General features: G+C 43.9%; 1 protein-coding gene across 1 annotated transcript in view; it reads left to right on the top strand.

Moving 5' to 3' along the window:
• The window catches only part of Mthfd1l (methylenetetrahydrofolate dehydrogenase (NADP+ dependent) 1 like), a 150028-nt gene that overhangs the window by 56401 nt on the left and 74186 nt on the right, over positions 1–19441 (top strand). The window contains exons 17-20 of the mRNA XM_051206011.1: positions 2896–2972; positions 7334–7474; positions 7910–7978; positions 15440–15551. Coding sequence (XP_051061968.1) covers positions 2896–2972; positions 7334–7474; positions 7910–7978; positions 15440–15551 — 399 coding nt within the window. The remainder of the gene's footprint in view (positions 1–2895; positions 2973–7333; positions 7475–7909; positions 7979–15439; positions 15552–19441) is intronic.

Here is a 19441-nt window from a genome sequence, read left to right as displayed (position 1 = left end):
GCAAATTTGCACTTGGGCCCCAACCTCAGAAAGCGTGGCATATCACCTCTTGATGAGGGCCAGCATGCAATTGGATTCTCCGTGTGAAGACAGGATTGGAATGCTCTGTGGTTACAAATCAATTTTACTGAAAGTGACAACTTCAAGAGTTATCCCAGAAAAATACGGACCTACATTACTGTTAGGGTGCTAAAGGGAAGCAAATTTTATTGCTGAAGACAAGCCACCTGGGCCAAAGGAATTCGGGCTGAAATTTGACAAGTAGTTTGACTAGTGAGTTAGTTGGAGAATGAGGAGTCTTCATAGATGAGCTGAGTACATTTACTGGTAGAGTTTTCTGGCTTTGACTGAAAACAAGTATAAGATGCTGGACTACTCCAGAAGCACATCACAGAGGCAGGAAGGCATATCTCCATGCATACATTATCTCCCAAGGGCCAGAAAACTAGGCTTTGTTATGTTGGGTCCCCCAAAGCCCCTGTCTCTTAGAGAACTCAACTCCCCTCCAACTTATAGACTTGCCTTCGCCTACACTTGTCTATCTCCCCATCATAGGCCAAGGGCCCAGTAGCCCTGCTCATGGTCAGCTTCCAGATACCATGTCTACACTTCCCAACCCTAGCCCAATGGCATCATGGGAAAAGGATGCCGTGTCCTCCGTGGAAGCCTGCCCTGCTATGGCACCCGTAGCTGCCCTTTCGCTCTTGGGCTGGTATTGGCTACTTGACGAATCAGGAGTGCCTCGGGTGTTCCTTTGGGCACCATCAACACTATAGCGCTAAAGAAACTACTTAGACCAAGAAAACTTGACCAGTCAACCCCAAACCCCAATGCCTTCCTTCATGCCAGCGCTCTGGGGCGCTCTGCATCTTCTCTTGGGGAATGTCAGGAGTCACACACTGTGTGCAGCTTGGTGTCCCTGACTAGGCAGCACAGGGCTGGGCGCAGAAAAAGCCTTGCTCCAGGGAAGGAAGGGATGGACACGTAGCCGATGCCCCCCTTAGCTCTATCACATAGATGCCAGCTGTGTGTCCCTGTCGCTTTCTTAGGGCTTTAACCACATCTGTGTCTTGTGAGTTGGGACTAACCCTGTACAACTTCCCTCTTGAGTCACTGGTGCTGAATTCACACAGCTCTCTGCCCAGGTGTGAGTATCCTGGCAGGCCACAGTGTTTACTGAGGCACCATGAAAGACACAGCATCCTTTGGAGGATGCTGCAGTTTGATCTAACCTTTTTTGGTTGACTTCCCTCTGTCGAACTAAAATTTGAATGGCCCACTATTGACTTTAAATACATTTGATTGGGGATGGGGGAGATCTCAGTCTATGGCCGAGAGCATTTATATACTACACAGCAAAAAAATAAATAAATAAATAAATAAGGGGAGGGGACATGGTTTTATTACATGTGACTGTGTGCCCAGCATCTTGGGAGAAAAAGTAGTAGCTGGTGACGCTGTTGAGATGCAGCCTTTTGACTTTGCAGGTGTTCAACATCTGGCTTAAAAAATAAACGTGGAATCTTACATATATTTGGCTGAGTGCGTCTGAGTGTGTGCGCATGCGTGCACGTGTGTGGTTTTGTGTGTGTGTGTGTGTGTGTGTGTATGAGAGAGAGAGAGAGAGGGAAGGAGGAAGGGAGGAAGGGAGGGAGGGAGAACATGTCAGCAGCAGCAGGGGTGGAAACTGGAGAGATTGGTGTGTCGTATTCTACTTTTTTAAGTAGGATCTCAGTTGTTGGCTGTGAACAGCCCTGCTGTTTTAAATCACAAAGATGAGGGGTCTATTCTGCCTTTCTTGGCAATGCAAATTTGGTTTTTCTAAGGCAGATAGTTTTCACAGACATTTTCAACCTGTGCAGTTCACACAAGCAAGCGTTGCATATGATCCAATCACAGTTAGTCTCCTCCTGTGTGCTTTGGCTTTGGCTTTTCCTTTTGTCATGGTAAAATATGCATGGCCCAATAGTTGCCATGTTAACCATCCGTAACTGTACAGCTGATAGCATTGACTGCATCCACAGTGCTGTATGACCATTGCCTGTACCCAGAGGGGATCATCATCCCCTAGAGCAGAGGTTCCCAACCTTCCCAGTGCTACCACCCCTTAGTACAGTTCCTCATGCTGTGGTGACCCCCAACCATAAAATTGCTTTCGTTGCTACTTCATAACTGTAATTTTGCTGCCGTTATGAATTGTAATGTAAGTAACTGATATGGGAGTCCCAAAGGGTTCTTTGACCCACGGGTTGAGAACCGCTGCCCCAGACCCATGAAACAGTAACATCCCCTCTACTGCCGAGCCCAGCTGCTCTGTTTTCTGTGTCTGTAGATTTGGCTACCTTAGCTCCCTCATGGGGGGGAGAAGCATATAGCATCTGCCCTTCTGTGTGTGCATAGTATTTCAAATGTCTGTGAGGCATATATCTAAATGCTCATTTATTGTGTATAATGTTACATTGTCAGTCCGTCCATTGGAAACATTGGTTGCTTCTACTTTCTGGCCACTGTGAATGGAGCTGCTATGAGCATGAGCTCACATGTCTATTTGGGTCTCTGTGTTTAGGTTTTTTTGGATAAAACGTAGGAGTACAATTACTGAGCCATTTGGCTGTTACTTGCACGACAGACCAAACCTACTTCTCCTTGTCCCTAGATGTCAGTGTAAAATAAACTTTCAGAACTACTGGCCCTTGCTGCCTAATCAAAAGCACCCCAGCCCAGCCTACCATCACCTGTCAGTAAGACACTTACCATTAGCATGTGTTTTTTTTTCCCTCAATCGATCGTTCAGATGAAGCCAGACCTTGACTCTTGTTTTCTGGCCTTCCACAGCATCTTCTAGCATGGTTACTTCATATTTGTTGATGGGATAACCTACCTGTTCTCTTTCAGTATTGGATACCAATGACCGGTTTCTGAGAAAAATTACTATCGGGCAGGGAAGCACAGAGAAAGAATATTCCCGGCAGGTAGGTGGCGCCATCTTCCCGGAAGTGTCTGACCTTCCTCATCTTGGTTTCCAGTCTGCTTTTTTGCTTCTGCTTGCCCAGCAACAGTGCTAGTGGCTCTCGCATTGTCTCGGGTGGGTTTCCAGTTGCTGTGCTAATCTCAGAGTGGAGAGTATCAGGGTTGCTCTAGAAGTGACATCATCGAGAAGCAGGAAGTTTCCAGCAAACTCGTCCGTGTGCTTTTTTGGGCTGGGTTTCTGGGGAGACTCGGCAAAGTCCCATATTCCAACAACACTATAGCAAGGGAAAGGTGAGAGTCTCAGATACATCACTCCAGCTTCTTAAACTGGAGGGCAAACACCTACTTACTAGGTTTAATAGCATGGAGAACTTTTCAAAGGGTAATAGCATATTACTCAAAAGCACACAATGTGGGGAAGCATTATGAGTTCTGCCTTCCATTTAATGGGTCTCTGATGTGGGGTAGTGGCACTTAGGAAATATAAAATCATTCCATAATTTTTTAGCCAGGCACAACACCTTCTAATTTTTTTTTTATTTTTTATTATTATTTATTTATTTATTTTGTAAATTTTCTTTGGAGAGTTGGTTCTTTGGTTTGGTTTTTTGTTTTTTGTTTTTATTTAATTTATGGGCTTTGCATTAAATTTTTATTAGTGGAAAAGGTTACTTTTATGATAATAACCATTTCTCATACCAAATGGATTTGGGTAACTTCTGATAGATTTTGAATTAAAGAGTGGATGTTGGCTGGGTGAGTAAAATGCTTGATGCACTAGCATGAAGACTGGAGTTCAGGGTCCCACACCCTCATTTATGGACGGGCATGGTGACCCACTTTGGACCTAAAGCACTTAGGGGACAAAGGTGAGCTACTCAGAGCCAGCTACCTATAACTGATAAGCTCTGGGTTCATGTGAGAAACCCCACCTTATTGGTACCAGGTGGAGCGTAATCAAGGAGACAATCATTGTTAATTCACGCATGTACATATGCATACCACACACACACACACACACAGACAAAGGTAAAAAAGAACCATGTTGGTAATCAACAAAGCACTGCACCTCAGAAGAGAGCAGGCGCTCTATTCAGATAACTAACAGGATGAGAATCTCTCAGTCCAAGGAAAACAGGGTTTCCATTTTGAAAGACAAACAGAACAGAAAAGGGGAGAGAGAAGAGAGAAAAAAAAAAGAAGAAGAAGACTTCTGCCCAGAAACATTGGGCTGAAATTTCAGAGCATGAAGAATAAAGAAGAAATTCCTAAGTGCTGCCAAAGAGAAAAGACCCTGATTGCTCACAGAGGAATAAACATTCTCATCAACAACACCAAATGCCAGGTGGCCTTGGCGAAGTTCATTCAGAGCTCTGAAGAAGGATTGCGACGGAAGCTTCGGCAGAAAGAGAAAAACAACAGAGCTAACATGAAACACATTAGAAAGACCTTGAAAAAAAAAAAAAAAATAGGACACAGCCCTCTTGGAGCTAGGCGGCCATGAGGAGCTGTTACCGACAACATGCAGAGCCGACAAGGCAAGCAATAGGCCGTTTTTGATATGCTTAAAAATCGAAGTCTTCCATCTAAAACAGTGACTCACGTAGAAAGTTTAAGATGTGTGATCGTCTGGAACGTACGACATGGGCCGTTGTGTCTAACAAGGACGTTCACCAGTTAATACTCAGATATGGCTCTTTCCCTGGCCACCTTATATGCCATCGCAGTGTCTGTCTCCTCCTGGCTGAATCCTGCACCTGAATCCCTTCCCATCATGACAGTTTTCATGCTCTCCTGAAAGCGGGGTTCGCCTCTATCCTCACCATTGTATTCTATACTAAAGCAAACATCGGTCACACTAAGTAGGTGATGTGATTGTGTATTTGTTGACCAAATAGGTAGAACAGATAAATGAGAGTTGACAGATATAAAAACCAAACACCTGCATGAAAAGGTATCTGTAGCGCTTATAAATTAATAGTGTAGCCTCGTGTGCTGGTGCATGCCTGTAATCCTAGGACTCAGGAGGCAGAGGCAGGAGGATCCCTGTAGTTTCAAGTACAGCCTAGTATGCACAGTACCAGTTTAGATTACCTAGCAGGTTGCTTATATTTTGCATTGCTTTAGGCATTTTTTAAGTAATAAATGGCTATATTAGAGTATTGGTCCTTGTTTTAGCCCTGATGGTCTGTAGATCATCATCCTGCATTAATAGAGGTAAAACTGTATGTCACTGGTTTTAAGCTCATACGTGTATCAACCTGCTCACTAATTTCTGTTAAAGGACATATGGGCCATTTAGTGTGGTTGACTCTCCTAAATATGTGGCAAATACGCCTGTGCTCAGGTGTGTACTTGTCTGGTGTTAGGTTGGGGGTAGACTTCCAGGATGTAATTGTAGAGTCACTGTATTGTACGATGCATAAATTACTGCATTGCTTTCCAGAAACGTTAAATCTACTCACTGTCCTTTTGTTTATATCTGTGGCAATCCATTTGTCCCTTTATGTGATTTTTAAGTGTTTTATTTGATAAGCAATATGAATATTCCACTCCCAAGCACATTGGTTAGTCAGACGAGGGACAATGATTCTTAAATAGTCTCACTTACTTAATGAGCCTTAGATTGACTCGGTTTGCATACATACACACATACATACATGAGCATGCACACACGCACTTGTTCATACACACGCACACACACACACACGGTCTTGCTATTTAGTGAAGGCTGATATGGAACTTATTAGATAGCTCAGGGGGGGCCCCGAACTCATGCTCCTCCTGCCTCAGGCTCCCAATGCTGGATTTAGAAGCATCCACCACGGTGCGGGCTTGCAATTTTAGAAATAAAACAATTACAAGTGAAGTACTTGTATACACTTTATGAATTCTACAAGTTGATTGCTATATAGTTCATACTGCAAAAGTATTTCCAGGCTCATGCACAGAAAATATTCACATTTTGGTCATTTTTGAAATCAACTGTTTACAATGTAATATGTGCAATAGGAAGTTAGAGTTCACGCAGTGAGGAAATCACTTACATTTTAGAAGGATTTGTAGAATATAAGCACTGGATAGAGCTGTGTTTAACTTTCAGGCAATGTCTTCAGTAGATCCGTGGCTAATACAGTCTCAACCAGGAAGGAGTCAGCAATCTCCTTCCTGCATTCATTTGCTCATCTGTCTGTGATGAAAATGGGTAATAAAGTATCTCATAAGGTGATCCCACCAGGGCGGAGCCATTCTGTCTGTGAGCTTGAACCTGTCTGACTCACACTCCCCCAGGGATCCAGAGAATTAAGCTGGAGCTTAACGAAGTGGCTATGTACAGATGTTTCCCCAGTGGCTGGATTGTAGGCAGAAGGAAACACATGCTCCTTGTCTCCCTCTTCGCTCCCACTGGACTCTGTACAATGCGCTCTTGGAGCCAAGAGAGGGGAGGAGGAAGTCCTGGGAATTTTTTTGAAGAAAGTCAGGGCTAATGCTCTCTGGCTGTCATTGCTGGGAGCCTCAGGATAGGATGGAGCCATACCCACACGAACCAGAAGCAAATCGGTTCTGGGACATTCTTTAGCTGCTGTGCCGAAACCGTGCTGAGATTACGCTCAGCACGAGGTGGGCCTTGTGCACAGGAAGCCGGCAGGGTGCTCTTTATTCCACTCTTCCCTGCGCTCAAAGACTTGCAGTTCAGTATTAATGGGCCTGTGGCCCAGTGGTAGCATGCTTGCCTGACATACGGCCATCCTGGGTTCAATTCCCACCTCAACAAAAAGAAGAGAGAGGAGGTCAGCGGGATAGAAGGGAATATAAAGTGACCTCCATTGCAGACCGATTGCTAGGAACAGAGGTAGCCAGTAATTCACTGATTAGTTCATTCAGTATGCAGTAAACACCTACTGGGTATCACAGGCCATGGTCCCTGCCTTTGTGGCCAGACGTTTTAGTGATAAAGATGCTCAGAAGACAGATAATGACACTAATACTTCGGGGGATGGGAGAGAACCAAACCCAGGGCTTCAGACGTCCTAAGCAAGAACTCCGCCATCGAGCTTCCCCCCTGCTCTACTTGATGCTAGCCCGAAGCAGACTGCAATAGCAAACTACAATGAGTGGCTGGTTTCACAGGTCTCACGTGGGCGACTTGTTCAGCAGAGCCCAGCGGGCAATGCGACAACCTAGGGAGGCCATCTTTGATGGTGCCAGCACAAGACCCCACGTGCTGTGCACCGTAGGAAAGCCACACTCCGTGAGAGCCTGCCCACAGGGGAGAGCCCTCAGCTATGGCTACTGAAGCCTTGTGAAAAGTGTCCATCCAATGGCACTTCAGCTAACCACAACACTGGCTTTGTTCTCTCAGGCACAGTTTGACATCGCAGTGGCCAGCGAGATCATGGCGGTGCTGGCCTTGACTGATAGCCTCGCTGACATGAAGGAACGACTAGGAAGGATGGTGGTGGCCAGTGACAAAGATGGGCAGCCTGTGACAGCTGAGGACTTGGTGAGCGTTGCTCGAAAGCCCTAGGGAGGAGCTTGCTGTCCGTAAGGAGAATAGAGCTCCTGCTCACACCGGTTCACAGTGAGGGTTCTGAAATGTTCTGCATGCCCCATGATCTCCTTCACAAGCCTTGCTGCTTCTTAATGTCTTCACTTGTGTTAATAGCAGGTCTGGACCTGGCTGTGACCACAAAACATGGAATGTATTGCATAAGCATTTCACCGTTCTTATCTGTCTTGATCTCTACTTCACCTTAGCCAGGCTGGGCTGGTAGGGTTGGCCAGGCTGGGGTGAGGAAGACGTGGGCAGAGCCAACAATCCCAGGCACATGGTCAGCTTGGGGGATGCCCACCTAGAAGTGGAATGGGGGAAACGGGACAAATCAGCATGGCCCTAGGTGTTCGAATGCTGATTTCTGTGTCTTTTTCGCTCCTGTAGGGGGTGACAGGTGCTTTGACAGTTTTGATGAAAGATGCCATCAAACCAAATCTGATGCAGACCCTGGAAGTAAGTAGTTTCCCATTTTACGTATTTATTTATAGTTGCATGTACATGCATGCATGTGCAAAGTGTGATGGGCAGGGGCGCCTCATGCAAATACATGCATGTGTGGAGAGGTCAGAGGTCAACCTCTAGTATTATTCCTAAGGTGATATCAACTTTAGTTTTTGAGGCAGGGTATTTCACTGGCCTGGAACTCGACAAGAAGACTAGACTGACTGGCCAGCCAGCCCAAAGTTCCACTCATCTCTACCTGTCTAGCCCTGGGATTACAAGTGTGCCACCATGATTGTTTATGATGTCACATTTGCCTTCATTGGATTGACTGTGGGCATTATGTACATTTCCAGCCAGTGTGAGCCTAGCAAAGTGTCAGAATACCTTATTGGTCTTCTGAAAAAAATAACCAAAAAGTTAAAAGTGAGTTTATCCATCCTTCAGTGTGAATTATATCTTGACTTCGGCTTGTCTACGGCCATACAATCCAGAACGTACCTGATCTTGTCTGAACTCTTTGTCTGAAGACTTTGGCTAAATTGACTATGACAGGAATATAGGATGTAAGATCTACCTAGTGTACCCATGGGTGATCTTGCCATGTTTACCTGATATTGTGTAACTTTTTTTAACTTAATCTATTATGTCAATTATAAGTTGTTTTATAATTATAAACTGTTTTTTTCCCCCAAGTAAAATACAGTAAGTACTAACAAAAGTTTTCTAAGAATTTATGTTCTTCTCACTTTTGGGGTAACACTGTTTTTACAGTCTTGTACACAAACACTGAAATTTTGTCTTGGATTCTTTGATTCAAGGTGTTTTCACACACATACACGCATATGATATATATATATATAATATATATGTTTTATATATATATATATATATTACAATCTAGTTTCTAAGTCACTGGTCATACTCATTTGATCTAGCCATTGTCTAATCCTTTCCTTAGATAACATTTATTAAATTTTGGACCCAAACATGGAGGGAGTGTCTGGATCGGGTTTAGCAAAGAGACAGGTATTGGGCTAGAAAGTTGGCTCAGCAGTGTAAGAGCACTTACCAATCTTGCAGAGGGCCTGGGTTTGATTCCCAGCACCCACGGGCTAGCTCCAGTTCCAGAGGATAAGATGTCATCTGGCATGAGGCATGCATATGGTACACATACAGGTGAAACACTCGTACACATGAAATTAATATTTACAGAGAGAGAGCAGGTATGGAGGTGAGAGCTGTCACCCTGATCTTCCACAGGCAGCTGCCAGGGAGGAAAAGTATTTCCCCTGTGGTCAATGTCACTGGGTAGAGTTCAAAACTGTTGCTAAGCCGCCCTGAGAAAGAGGGATAGAGGTGACCCAAGTACTTGGGAGAACAGAGCAGAAAGACAAGGAGAATATCCATAACCCTTCATGTATTCAGATGACATAAAGTTGAGTTTGAATGGACACTTTGCTGTTTGCATTTGTGTCCTGGGGATGAGTTATTTTATTCCCTCTGCCTCGGCTTCCTCCATGTAGAGTGCTGGCACCATCAACTAGCCCAACAGGGTAATTGTGAAGATTGAGTGTTGACATGCATACCATGGATGGGTGCTGAAGGCACTGTGGGTACTGTGGGCTCAGAAGTCCCTGCATGCCTGAAGGTTACTCAGTGTTGGGGAGGCAGATAGCAGACAGATAAGTCTACTGCCTGCTCCTTGGTGCAATGGCTGAAGAAGAAAACTCAGAGTGGGTGGGCCCAGACTAGTACACAATTCAGACTGACTTTGAGCTCTCTATGCAGTCTACCCTGACCTCAAAATTTCTAACTCTGCTACCTATCAAATACTGGGATCACAGGTGGATGCCACCATATGCAGGGACTGCTAAGATTTTAGGCAGAATACCAAAGCCTGAATTGTGTACTGAGACCCTGTCTCCGAAACAAAAAAAAAAAAAAAATCACAGTTGATGGCAGTAGCTCCAGGTTAGAGTGCTTGCCTCCAATGTGCAAGGCCTTGGCTTAGCAGAGTTAAGTTAACTCGTAAGTAAGCAAATAGATATTTGCATACATGAACTTTGTCTGGACCATTATTCTAGACAGTCATTTGGGAAGGACTCGTGGAATCTGGAATCGGTGACAATGGGGGGGGGTCCATATCTATGCACAGTCTAATTTATGGGCATTATTACATTTTGGACACATCTGATGTCATAGGAAGGAACTGGGAATCCCCCTGCCTCCCTACAGGTGGCCAAGATGCCAGCAGTTCTCAGTCCTAGCTGTCCCTTGGAAGACCTCAGAGGATTCTAGGATACTCATCCATGCCAGCCACCTTCTACCATAGACTAAGAAGAACAGGGAGCTTGGGGGGGGGGGGTTCAGGCAAGCCTCATCTACAGCCATATTGGAAATCAAAAGAATCCCTTAGAAGAGGCACTCACAGCGGTGATAAAATCACCGAGTGCTACAGTCCCATTGTGACCACAGGCTACATGCATTACTCTAAATTAAAGTTTAATAACATTAGAAATCAAGTCTTCCATGTGTTTAGTCGTGTCTCTACTGTTGCGTTCATTCAAGTTTTGGAAAAAGGAGTACTTGCTTCATTTTAAGTCCTCGCCAGAGGCAATAGTACTGGGCAGTATAGAATTATAATACTCTGTTGATTGCTTACCAGGTTGAAGTAATGATAACCAGAAGTAATAATCCTAGGAGATTTCTGGAAAGAGCCATTATAGAGACTATTCATCAGGAGAAGCCAAGACAGTACCTACTTTCCATTCCCAAGCATTCTGCCTATGAAATAAAAATCAAGATAAATATACCTCTAAATACAATATTTTTTTTTAAGACAATGTGTTTAGCTCAAAGTACTGTCTTTGATTATGTACTTTGTCCCTGTGTTTGAGTATCTGATGACACCAATGATCACTAGTCCACCCAGACTCCAAACTGGCAGTTGCAAACCAGGACTGTAATCTTAATAAGGTTATGAATGTGCTCCATGGCCTTGGAGAATACCCCTTGCTTCCGTCCTTGGGTTTCTCACGTCAGGAAGAAGTCAGCTCTTGCTCTCTCACATCATTTGGTTCTGTAATTTCCAACTAAAACTACTTTGCACAGAATTATAAAATGCTAGGTAGAGGGTAAAATTATGATTATGCGGCTGGAGAGAAATTGACCAAACCGGTCCTATTCTAGTTAGAAGGAATAATAAGTTTTCCAGAGGTGTCAAGCATAGGTAGTGCTTCACAGAAACAAGAAACGAGAGAGGTGTGTAACAGGATGTGGCAGGTGATCTAATCTAACCTGTTAGCTTTCCGGTACTGCAACAACTGTGCAAGATAAACAACGTGTAAAGAGGAAAAGTTGCTTTTGTCTCATTGTGTTGGAGTTTTCAGTCTGTGTCTGATCACCCTGTTGGTCTTGGCACTGTATAAGATAGTACATCCTGATCAGACATTGTATACAGAACAAGCTGCTCCCCTCATAGCCAGCACATGAAGACAGGAAGGGGCCAGGGTTCAGTCTTCTTCATGAAGATGCCCCTTCCCCAAGACCAAAATCCACCCACTAGGCTCCATTTCTATAGGGACTCACTGCAGTCCCTTGGTGCCAAGACTTTACCAGAGTCCTGTGGGGGATAGTTAGGACCCAAACTCCAGCATAGCATTCCACAATGCACACATAGCAAAACATCCTATTGTCCTCCTAAGGTGCATAATTGAAGATTAAAAATCAAAGCTTAAGGAGACGGCTCGGTGAGTAAGAACACTTGGCTCAGCAAGCATCGGGGCCTGAGTTTGAATCCTCATTGTCACATAAGAAGCTAAGTGTAGTCATGTGCCCTTGTTAGACCAGCTCCTATACTGAGATCAGAGGCAGAGAAGGGAGGACCCAGGGCCAGCCGTGATGCCTAGGAGACCCTGTCTCAAATAAGACGGAAGGCTAGGACCAGAACATGAGGTTCTCTCTGACCTCCACATGCCCACTGTGTCCTGAGTGATAAAGATAAAATCACAGTTTTGCTGATTGATGAGTCCTACAGCCTGGATAAGAAGAAAATCTCTGTGAAAGATGCAAGTCCTTTCCTTTTTTCCTTTTTTTTTTTTTTTTTTTAAAGTAGATTAGTAGATTAGCCTTACGTTAAGCAGCAACTTGGGGTGATTGATTATTCCAGGAATCAGAAAGCCTATTATTCCTGCTCAGCCACACCAGGTCACCTGTGTCTCCTGGAGACCAGGGCCTGATTCTTCTCTGACAGATGGCAGCAATGAGGGCTGCATGCTGTTGAGGAGGCAAGCCAGCTGCCGTCCAGGGATGGAGCCCGTGACTGTCCTTATTGCAGCTCTCCAGGGTGGCATGCCCGAGCCGGCAGGGTTGGGAGACAATGGAGACTTCTAAGTCGTTTTGAAATTTCTTCTCAGAGTACTTGAAAGGTTTGTGTAGATAGAAGAGAGATGTTGTGGATAGTTAGAGAGATAGACACTAACCATGTATACCTGTGAACAAACAAGCATATTGGATTTTATAATCCTCACATTTTCATATCTCTTTGACCTCAGGACCCAAGATACTCACTCTCCCGTGGACTTGGGGAGGAAAGCTAAATAGCAAATTCAGATTGTGGCTTTGAGAAGCTGTTTTATTCTCAGACCATCCCCCTCCCCCCCCCCCCCCCCCCCCCCGCCACTAACTGTCTTCCTGCTTTTGTTTAGCCCTCTCATCTTTGAACCACATTCGGCTAATAGCCCATCATAGTTCATGGGAATTTTCCATGCTTCTGAGCCTCCTGGTCCCCACCCCCACCCCCCATCGCTCCCTGCTTTCCGCTGTGTCAGCAAAGGGGCAGCCTGTATTTTCACAGGTGCAGGCAAGCCTTCATCTGAGCATACCCCCCCAATAATGTGCCTGGGTTAGGAATAAAGCCTGGGTTGTGATGAGAAAATTATTTTCAGACAGAACTAAAACCTGTTGTCATCAATAAAGGAAACAAAAAAAAAAAAAAAAATGACCATATTAACAAGGTTGGCTTAAAGACTTTGAAAGCTCAGAACTTTTAATTAGTTTCCTATATTGGTTTTTTTTTTTTTTTTGTAATTGTGCTGACTGGTTTTATGTCAACTTGACACGAGCTAGAGTTATTTTGGAAGAGGGAACCAACCATGTCCCACCAGACTGGCCTGTGGGCAATCCAGTGGTTGATGTGAGAGGGTCCAGCTCATGGTGGGAAGTGCCACCACCCCTAGACTGGTGAGCCTGGGTTCTATAAGAAAGCAGGCTGAGAAAGCCATGAAGAGCAAGCTGGTGGTCAGCACCCTCCATGGCCTCTGCATCAGTTCCTGCCTCCAGGCTCCTGCCTTGAGCTCCTGCCCTGACTCCCCCTTGGTGATGAATGTGACCTCACAGTGGTATCCTGAAATAAGCCTTTACCTCTAGAATTGCTCACAAACTAAGTACAGTATACGTGGATTAAAATGCCATAAAGAAACTCATTATTTTGTGTGATTTCTAAAATATATTTTAAAAGTAAATTTGATTTGGGCATGGTGGTGCTTGGCTGTGATCCCAGTATTTAATAAGTGGAGATAGGAGGATCAGGAGTTCAAAGTCATCCTTAGCAAGTTAGGGGCCATCCTGGGCTACATGATACATAATACCCTGCCTGCACAACCATAGCAAATCATTTCTATCATTAGTATATTTCACCCATGGTGGGGATTTCCTTTTGTTTGTTGGTTGTTTTTGTTGCTTGCTTTTGTTATCTTAATAACTGCCAGATTTCTAACCTGTAAGATAGTTGCACTATTTTTTAAAAGATTTAAACAGAACTCTTAAAAAAAAAAAAAAAAAAAAAACTGAGAAAATAACTTTAGGATGAAACCAATAGTCTGATCTTGTCCTTTATGCAATTGTCCTGTTCTGGTTCCCATAGTTCATGACTTACGCTGACTTTTATATTCAGTTCTTTATTTATTTGTTTCTTTACTGGCACCAAACTCCTAATGTGTGCTCTGGCTTTCACTCCCAAATGCAAGTATGTGCCAAAACCAACTTCTGGTCTCCGAACGGAGGCGTGGGTTCGAATCCCACTTCTGACACCAGATATTGCAGTAAATAAGGATCAGGATAAACAAATAGGCCGAATAGATGTTTATTCAGGGAGAAATAACTTACAACCTAGACAGATGAACACCAGGAAATTCTGCCCGATCCTCTCCTGTCCGAGTCACGCCAGCAAGAGAGCTTTTCCCCGCTCTCCCTCCGACCTCCTTCCACAGGTCACTTCCGCCCATGGCTCCACCCCCAATGGGCGTGGTCAGTGCCACAGAAGGACTATCTCACTACATACCTGGCTTTAAGTTTTCTTCTCCTTTTGCCCCTCCTCTCTCCTTTCCTCCTCCGCCTTCTTCCTTTCCTCCCTTTCTGTCTCCCTCCCTATCTCCTCTCCTTACCATGTAGCCCTGACTAGCCTCGCACTGGCTGGCTGTGTAGACCAGAGTGGCATCGTCTACACAGAGATCTGCCTTCCTCTGCCTCTTGAATATTGGTAGAGTTTCTTGAATTGACTAAATCAAGAACATTGAAGATATTACTTGGGCTATGAATATTTGATTAAGTTATTTTTAAAAATATAATATGGGCCATAGGAAATAAGGTACAGAGCTTATTTCATGTTCAACAGGCAAAGAATGTAGCTTATCAAAATTATAACCAGAGGTGACTGCATTCTTAGAGATTTGTCTCTTGCTCAGCATTAACTGTAGGCTAATTCTCTCTAAGGAGACTTGAGACATACTTGTGTCTGAGTCCATCGGGTTATCTTTGGTTTCAGTTTTATTTTAAAGGGGTTTTTGTTTGCTGGCTTTTTATTTGTATACATTATGTGTGTACGTATTCATGTTTGTGTACTGTATACGGAGGCCTTGGGTTCACATTGGGTATCTTCCTCTCTCCATCTCCACTTTGATTTTCAAGCGGCTCATCAACTGGGTAGATCAGTTGGCCTCCCTGGATCCTCCTGGCTTGGCCTCCTCCCCCTCCTGCACTTCTAGTGTGCTAAAGTTAGAAGCCAGTGTCACCATGTCCAGTTTTTACATAGTCTCTTAGGATATGAACTCAGGTCCTCATGCTCTCATGGCAGGCATTTTATTGACTGAACCATGCTTGTGCTTATTTTTAGGTTCAGTTCCTATAGCCCAAGCTAATTTCTAACCCCTCCGATAGTTAGACATGACCTTGAACTCCGAACCTTGTGTCTTTACCCCAAGTGTTGGAATTACTGCTATGCTCCATCATACTTGGTTCTCAGTACTTTTAGACCTCTTGCAAGCTATTTTGCTTTGAGTATGCAATATAGATTCAGAATGTCTGGGTTAGCTTTGCACAGAGCACTGTATGTCACCCTGAGCCCCCAAGTTAAGCTTGGTTTCCATTCTTCTGTTTCCTTTGGGGTTCTAATTTATTCTTGTTGCTCCATAGGGGACACCTGTGTTTGTACACGCCGGCCCCTTCGCTAACATCGCTCATGGCAACTCCTCCGTGTTGGCAGATAAAGTTGCACTGAAGCTGGTTGGAGAAGAAGGGTTTGTCGGTAAGTAGCTTCGTTTAAAGTTAAGGATTATAGAGTAATGATGAAATTGAGAAGATAGTGATTGTCATGAAATCTCATCTTTCATACCTCTCTCTGTAAGGGGTCTCAGTACTGGAAAACTCTTGTTCTATTCCAGCATAAATATATTGGTTGAACCATTGGTTCTGTGATCCAGCATATATGTCTTTTAGAGCTCTAGTGCCTGTCAATCAAATGACCTTGGATGTATTTTTAAGTAGCACTGAACCTCATTTTTCTCATCTGTAAAATGGTGCTTATGAAATTATTTTAATTAGTCATCCAATAGATATATATTCAGAACCTACCACACTAAGAACTGGGGATCCAGTGGTTAGCACAGCAGATCTAGTGGCAGGCCTTGTGGAATGTCATACCAGTGGTGTATGCCACCAGAGAATATGGCCATTGCCTGAGCTCTTAGTAGTAATCAGACTACTCTTAAAATCAATGTATTTTTTTTCTTCCTGGAATCCAGGTGTGGTTTTTGTGACCTGATAAAAGAGATGTTCGCAACCAATAGGCCCAAGTTTTATTTGGTAGTTTCACACTGTCTCCTATCAGAAGGGGGCTCTTGCCATGGAGTTGTCGCCATTGTTACTAGCCAAAAATCTTAGGCCAGAAGGGTAAAGCTATGAAGAACCAAAAACTCAAAACCAAGGATTCCTGGAAGAGCACACTTTATTTGACACTGAAAGGGTTTTAGTACCAGATTTTCCCCGGCCACAGGCAGTTCCCATTATCAAGTAAATACCATGATCGAGTATGGCAGCTACTTCCTCCACGCTCTCAGTCAGCCTAGCATCAAGCTCAGAAAGTGAGTTCTTCCAGTAGTAAAAAATTCTGTTTGATGTATATGGTTATAAACACATATGTATGCATATATATATGTGTGTGTGTATATATATATGAGAGAGAGACATATGTATGTATATATGTGTGTGTGTGTATATATATATATATACACATTGAGAGACAAACATATATGTATGTATACGTAAGATGCATGAATGTCTATGTCAAAGATTTTCTTTCATATTAAAAAGTAAGACTTTCCTTTATTGACTGGCTATACTATAATATGTCAAAATAGTTGGAAAATTAAATGCATAACAAAAATTGTCTCTGTACCCTACAGTCTATAATGACCAAATGAATATCTAAAATAATAAGTCTATAATCACCAAATGAATATCTAAAATAATAAATTATAATTCATTTTTTAAAATTCTGCTTGGCAGACGAACCTAGGTGTACACTCCCCTCGATGTGACAGCTCAGGTTGTTTCAGAGTTATCCAGACTGATCCAAGGATCCCACAATTGTAGCCAGAGTTGGTACCAAATGAGTATTTATGTAATTCCATCCTTCAAAGATCCGTGTAATGCAGCTATCACGTACTTTACTGCTTAGGCACCAAATCCACAGCAAGAAAGGCTAGGCACTAAGTGGATTTTCTCAGTTGAGCATACATAGCTATAGAACTAATGGTTGCGGAGGCTGGGGAAAAGTGGATACCAAGTAGATGGGCACTTAAGTGAAGAGGGGCTAATGTACTGACCGCAGGTGAAAGGGTTTCTAGGGCCCAGCACTCCGGTTGGTGCTGACCAAGCTCTCTGCTTTACTTTATCAAGCAGGTATTTACAGCATGTGCTTTATCATGACAAAATGTCTTTAAAGATACATGTTGATGGTGTCTGCAAAGTGTGTAGCTTCCCTGTGGCCTGGACAAGGCATTCGACCCTGGACAGTGTGTTGCTTGGTGGTGGTGTTCTCATTGGAAAATGTGAAGGTGGAGCAGATGAGGTGGGGGATATGGAGGACGGTACTGATGCAGGGTTAGATGCTGTGGGATGGGTAGTGTGGAGAAAGAACTTTCCTAGGGCTCAATGTTCTCTGTGGTAACAGCAGAACCCCTTTACTATAATGTTCAATAATATCGAAGGAAAAATTTATTTATAAGATAGAGGGAACTATGCAAATGTCTACCATGCTTTTGATTACTCCTCTGATCCCGTTGTGGTCTGAGGGGAGAGTTCCCCGGTAGTTATCTTGCCCAATGGGAGAGTCAGTACAGTCTTCAAGGCACTTTAACCGATGTGCCTCAAATTGTTTGCATGTAAAGTAAGGCTGTTTAAAAAGTAATCATTATACTTATGTGTGTGTGTGCGCGCGTGCGAGCGCATACATGCACACATGCGCACATGACGGGGGATAGGGTAGCCATGGCACATGTGTGGAAGTCAAAGGACAAATTTGTGGGACTGGTTCTCCCTTTATCCACTCAGCCATCTCACTAGCCAAAATAGGGCTTTTAAGAGAGCATTCCTAGGGGATTTAAAAAGAGGGTGTGTGACACTGTGCCTGTCAAGTTCTGGCCTGACAACTACCAACCCTTACCCAGTCCCCATTGTGACTCTTCCCCCATTACTGACCCATGACTAGAAAAGGTTAAAGTCCTTTTAAGAACTGGGTTTATTTTGGAGTGATAATGATTCTCATTTTAGTTGTGCGATACGCGTGACTTGGAGTCCGCCATCTTAGCTGTGTGGCAGGTGACTGTCAGAAGTCTCCATCTTTGTAGTCTCCAGCCCTTCCTTGCCCAGATTCCAAGCACTCACCATTGGCTTCTAGTGGGTATGGTAGGTGAAACAAACCAGTAGAGTCTCAGCAGAGAAGGGGACATGGGCTTTGTTGATTAACCGAGACCCCGGAGAGACAGGGGCATCTCCTGGATAGAATCCTCCCTGTTCACAGCCCCAACATCCAGGCAAGGAATCCTTTTGCCTACCCAGAATAATTATTCTAAAATAATGTAATCAACAGTCCATTTAGCCTTACAGCAGCCCAGTGTTTATTTAATTTTGTAATTAGCTGCATGAGTTTGTCAGATGAGAGCAAAGTGCTTCATGGGAATTATAGAGAAAGTGCTGTGGTGTCTGTAATGGCCCCTTCATGTGAGCTGGTGGCCCCATGGGAGTCCATCAACTTCTAGGCACTGCTGCAAGGCAAACCTCCCTTTGGCCTCAAACCCAAGTCAAGGGTTATCTTTTACAAAAGTACAAAGAAAGGAAAGGAAAAGCAACTCTGATTTTTTATTTTTTCAATTATTATTGTCTCATTTAAATTATTTGTAAGAATCTCAAAGTCATTCGAAAACCTTAGCTTTTTCTTTCTCTCTTTTTTCTGTTCATTTAATTGGCTTTGACTCCAGTTTCCAGATGAAGGTCCCGCCTCTACTTGAGAGTGTGGACCTGAAATTGTACATAGCTGAGGGTCTTTATATCCCAACAGTTGCAGCCACGGGAATCCCTGGATAGACTTAGGGTGTCTACCGCCCCCTCCCATACTTAAATACTGATAGAATGGGTCGAATGTGATGCCATGTGCCTGTAATCTTAGAAGACTAAGACAGCCCACACTTGCCTCAGTAAGTCAACCATCCTCCACCTAAATCAGTGAATAAAACAAGACAACTGTGATATGACACCATGCAGTGCACCCTAATATACACAGTAGTAGACAGTGTTTATATCACTCCAACCTCTCTGCATTATTAGCCCATTTTCTATTCCTATAACATAATACCACAGATTGTGTTTTAAAGAAAAGAACTCCGTTTTGACTTTTGTTCTCAGCCTGGGCTCATGGCTTGTGTCTTCTGGCTGGCAGAGTTGTGAGATAGCAAAAGGTGAAACATCGTGTGTGTGTGTGTGTGTGTGTGTGCGCGCGCGCGCGCGCGCGTGCGCGCAGGTGTGAGTTATGTGGGTGAGTGTATATGAGTATAGGGTATGGGTGTGTGGATGTGTGTATATGAATGAGCACATGCATGGGTGTGGTGTGTGTTTCTGCCTGATGTCTTTTTTCTTCCC

This window comes from Phodopus roborovskii, unplaced genomic scaffold, assembly GCF_943737965.1.
Source record: "Phodopus roborovskii unplaced genomic scaffold, PHOROB, whole genome shotgun sequence".
Classification (NCBI taxonomy): domain Eukaryota; kingdom Metazoa; phylum Chordata; class Mammalia; order Rodentia; family Cricetidae; genus Phodopus; species Phodopus roborovskii.
Note: the sequence above shows the minus strand (reverse complement) of the source record. Positions and strands in the feature narration are given on the sequence as shown.